Source organism: Glycine max, chromosome 4 (assembly GCF_000004515.6).
Source record: "Glycine max cultivar Williams 82 chromosome 4, Glycine_max_v4.0, whole genome shotgun sequence".
NCBI lineage: Eukaryota > Viridiplantae > Streptophyta > Magnoliopsida > Fabales > Fabaceae > Glycine > Glycine max.
The window spans coordinates 39072351-39077356 of NC_016091.4; the positions used below are offsets into that span (position 1 = coordinate 39072351).

Sequence of the window (5006 nt, forward strand, 5' to 3'; positions counted from 1 at the left end):
AAAGAGTGAAGTTTTTTTTTTTTTTAATATTGACATTTAGTTAAATGCTGAATGATGTAAAATATCTTTTGTAAATTGAAATTCAGAGATTGTTCACACATTATACTTCAACAATATAAAATGTTAGTATCTGTTACTATGCAAAATATCATCAACTAATAATCCGTTTAGAAAAACAACTTAATTAGAAAAAAATTCAACAAATTCTTATTTTCTGAATATATTGCATGGTTTATTTTAAGATTTATGTATTATTTGACTCAATTACTTGGAAAAATAAAATCAACAATTTTTTTTAAAATAATATTTTTAACTAGTATTTGATTTTAATATTTTGACTCTAATTTAATTATTTCTTATACTTTAAATTATTCAAAATAATGTTTATAAATTTAAAATAATCAAATTATTTTATTATTTCACATTTCAAAATCACAATAGTATTTAAATTTAAGAGTAATATTAAATATAACATAACATCTTCAATCATTTGAACATAAATAGTAATAATATGAAAGTCAATTAAAATTTTGAATTATTTACAGTATTTAAATTTACAATTTTCTTATACTTGATATTTAAATTTGATTTTTATTGTATATGATATGTGTAGAGCCTTACTAGAGCCAAAAGGGGCCAACAGTGGTGTTTGTTTTTGAATCACAAATCCGATCACTTGTTATGTACTCTTTTTTAAGCTTTGGTACTTTGGTACTTCTTGTACTAAGTTTTCATGATATGACATTATTGTCTTTTGCTTTTTTAAAAAAATATTTAAATTATATGAAGAAGTTTTATTTTCACCATTATATTGTAGAATGAATATGCCATACAAAAGTATTTTATAATTAATTTAAATAATTGACTATGAAATATAGTTGTTGTTTGTTATTAAATATATTAATAATGATATATACTGAATGTTTTAATGTTTATAAATTATTGAAAAGGTAAACTCGTTTATAAGCTATGAATATTTATATTATACTTAATAATAATAATAATTATTATTATTATTATGAGGGGTCTATGTAATTAAGATTTTAAAATTTTTTTTTTATAAAAAGTCTTATTTTATCAAGATTATAAATATTTTTTATAAGCTGGTATAAAAGAAAGAACTTTGCGGTGTTTTCGTACTCAATCTTTATAAATGCAACTTTTGTTTGTAAAAATTTAAAATTGTATTGTTATGATAAATAAAAAAAAACTTTGTTAATGACCTTGTACCTGCACTATCCCGTCTTTCATACCCAATTTGATCTTGCAATAGCCTGCGCTTGTTTTTTCAAATGATCAGAAGCTATATGATTTTATTGTTTTCTTGTTTATTTTATAATTACTTTTTTATTGATTCTTTATAATTGTGAATGATATAAAGAATCCTTTATAATGTTTATTTAGATTCCTTTCGAATTTTATAAAATTATTAAGTATTTTTAAATCTTTTAAAATCTGATTGATATAAATCCATTAATTAAAATCCAAATTAATCATAAACTGATAAAAATTATTTAAAAAATATGATAAATCATAACATTTCTACCTAATCTCTTAAAATTCTTATGATTTTTTTATATCAAAATAATCTTCTAAAATCTTAATTCAATACATCTGCAAAACCAACCGTATAATAATTATTAATAAATAATTAAAATATATAATTTTTAACAATTGAAAAAATATAAAATAATTTTTATTTAATTTTATAAATATTTTGAATAAAACAACAAATATTTGTAAGTCGTTCGTACATTTTTTTTTTTTGACAAAATAAGTCGTTGGTACATAAGACGCGTTAAAAGTTAGCAATAATAATAATAAGAAGAAGAAACTCAACTAGGGAAGTGCATTAAAAAATAAAATAAAAACAAGAAAAAGGAACTAAGGAAGTGTGTACTTATGTTATGTGTTACCCCCATTAAATACAGACAAATTGACTGGTAACTTACTTTCTCGTTAATTTCTTCAATTTCATAGTTTCGTTAAATACTAATGGCATGCCCGTCAAAAGTCAAAAGCCACAGATTGAGGAAATTGTGTTGTTAGAATAATTATAACTTGCAGAGCAAATCTCCTCCACAGTTTTTCTTTTTTTTTTCTCTACCCAAGAAACTTCCTTTCAACTTTCTCTTCACTAAAATATCTTAAAATCCAATTTTCTCTTTGATACTCTTTGTCCACAAAATTAATTCACCCCCACCTTCTCAATTTCTTAGCCTTCTGCTTTGTATTACATCTTTGTTTCAGGTTTCATTTGATTGATTCTTTTCTTCAATTCTGGTTTGTAGTTGTTTATATCTGACTCATGTTTCTAAATCCATGAACAGCATATGATTTTCAGTGTCTTTTCCTTTTCCGAAGGAGGAAAAAGAAGAAAAGAAAAAAAAGCTTGGTGTGAGACTTTGAGAGTCAATTGGTTGGTTGAGTTCTCAATTTCTTGTGGCAGTTTTGTTGAACCCATCAATCCTTTCTTTCTATGTATGTACACATGACTGTACCATGATTTTAATTTGGAAATGAAGTAGTTCGGTTCAGTTGTGGAGGGTGAATTTTGGTGTGGATTTCTTCTTGCTCTTTACCTTCTTTGCTGAGATGGAGGAACATAAATCTGTTATCTCCACCTGTGAACAAGATCAACATGTGGTTGCTGCCGCTCAGCACATTTTGAAGGCACTAGCAGCAAGTAAGAATGTATCTGATGACTTGAGAAAAACCCTTTTGGATATTGAGACACAATTGTCTTCAATTTCCATAGTCAATGAGAGAAAAGGAAGAGAAATCAAGCATTTAGAGAGGCAGCTTAAGTGTGTTGAAGACAAGGTAATGAGGTGGGAGGCAAACCCTTCCAACGAGTCTTCTGAGTATTTGAAAGTTGTTGGTGAAATCCAAGTACTGATTCAGAATTTGGAAAGCTTTTCTGTGAATGAAAAGTGGAAGCAGAAGGAACTTGTTCGGAGAGCAAACGAAATTCTGCAGGTTGCTATGTCAAGGCTTGAGAAAGAGTTGGTCCACATTCTTCTCCAACATAAGCAACACTTAGAGCCTGAATACCTGTATTTCCATTTTAATAGGGTGGATATGGTGTTTGATGAATCGTTTCGTTCGGTTGAGGATGAACAAATCGACGAGGCCTCCCGGAGTAGCGGTGCTAGCCAATCCGAGGCCAGCACTGTTGATTTGGTGAATCCAGCAGTGCTTGAACGTCTCAAGAGCATTGCAAGTGTCATGTTTGCTTCAAAATACCATCAGGAATTCTGTCAGGTCTTTGTTACATCGAGGAGGGATGCCTTGGCCGAGTATTTTGTCATTCTTGAGATGGAAAAGTTAAGAATTGAGGATGTGCTAAAACTGGAGTGGCATTGCTTGAACCATGAGATAAGGAAATGGGTTCGAGCCATGAAGATCATTGTTCGGGTGTACCTTGTCAGCGAGAAACGATTATGTAAGCAGGTTCTTGGTGACTTTGGATCCTTTTATCAATGTTGCTTTTCTGAAATTTCTCAGAGTTTTATGCTGCACCTCTTGAATTTTGGTGAGGCCGTGGCAATGGGAATGCACACACCAGAAAAAATGTTTCGTTTACTTGACATGTATGAGGTTTTGGAGAAACTTGATGTGGACGTAGATGTTTTGTTCTTTGAAGAAGTTGGTTCTTTTGTAAGAGGAGAGTTTCACAAGCTTCTAAGGAGCTTTGGTGACACTATTAAGTCTACACTTCTGGCATTCAGAAATGCTATTGCATCCAATCATTCAAAGACCCCTTTTCCTCAAGGGGGTGTTCATCATGTTACCAAGTATGTCATGAATTACATCATGGCTCTAGTTGAATATGGTGACACCCTTAATCTCCTTCTTGTTGATGACACCTCAATTGATCCTGCAGGCAACAAAGATGACACACCATGTCTCTCATTGTGTCCAGTGGCTTGCCAATTTCGGTCAATCACCGCAACTCTAGAATCCAACTTGAGCAACAAGTCCAAGTTATACAAAGACGAGGCTTTGCAACATATTTTCATGATGAACAACATTCATTACATGGTGCAAAAGGTCAAGTGCTCTGATCTAAGCCATTTCTTTGGGGACTGTTGGCTTCGCCAGCACATTGCGATGTATCAGCGCGACGCAAGGTGTTACGAGAGGATCTCTTGGGGCTCGGTGCTTTCCATGCTCAAGGAGGGTAGTGTGTCAAATTGTGTCTCACAGAGAACTTTGGAGAAAAGATGCAAAGAGTTCAGCACTGCCTTTGGTGAAGTTTACAGGATCCAGACAGGGTGGTTCATCCTAGACCCTCGACTTCGCGAGGATCTACAAATTTCAGTGTCTCAAAAACTGGTTCTTGCATACAGAACATACATTGGTAGAAACTCATCTAGCATTGCTGAGAAGTATGTCAAGTACACTGAAGATGATCTTCAAAGTTACATTTTGGACCTTTTTCAAGGGTCACCAAAATCTTTGCACTATCCTCAGCACAGAAAGTGAAGGGTTTTCATTATGTAGTTTCATTTTTCACTGAGATCATTGTATATATTGCTTGTCATTTAGCAAAATGGCACCAGGGTCTTAGTTTAGCTTCGGGAGGCTGTTATGCCAGCTCTCCATTGGCATCAAATTAATAAATGAATATGATCTTACATGTTGGTCATTTGAATGAAAATGGCAATTTTTTTTCTTTTGTTTATCCGGAAACAACCTCTTTGCATATGCCAGGGTAAGGTTGCGTACAATATCCCTCCCCCATACCTTCGCATAGCTAAGAGTCTCTGGTACGAAGTTTTTTTATGTTGTGCCATTTGATTTTTTGCTCGCTTTATTTACGAGAAAAATAATTAACAAATTCTAACAATTACTATATTTTATTTTTGCGAAGTTTGCATTTTTTTATAATTTTTTACTAAGGTGTAACTTCCTATCACTTCAGCTTACCATATTCTGAAAAAAAAAAAAAAAAAAAGCTTATCATCCCATATTTAAAGCCTTCACACCCTATCTCCTACGTT

General features: G+C 31.6%; 1 protein-coding gene across 1 annotated transcript; it reads left to right on the forward strand.

The window, feature by feature from the left end:
• Positions 1–1935: 1935 nt before the first annotated feature.
• Positions 1936–4654, forward strand: LOC100791622 (exocyst complex component EXO70E2). The gene has a single exon (XM_041014608.1). It carries the CDS (start codon positions 2596–2598, stop codon positions 4486–4488), a length of 1893 nt encoding a protein of 630 aa, XP_040870542.1. The 5' UTR covers positions 1936–2595; the 3' UTR covers positions 4489–4654.
• The last annotated feature ends 352 nt before the right edge of the window (positions 4655–5006 follow it).

What these genes read in the sequence shown, in the direction of transcription:
- LOC100791622 (XM_041014608.1), top strand. Translation starts at nt 2,596, where the DNA reads ATGGAGGAACATAAATCTGTTATCTCCACCTGTGAACAAGATCAACAT.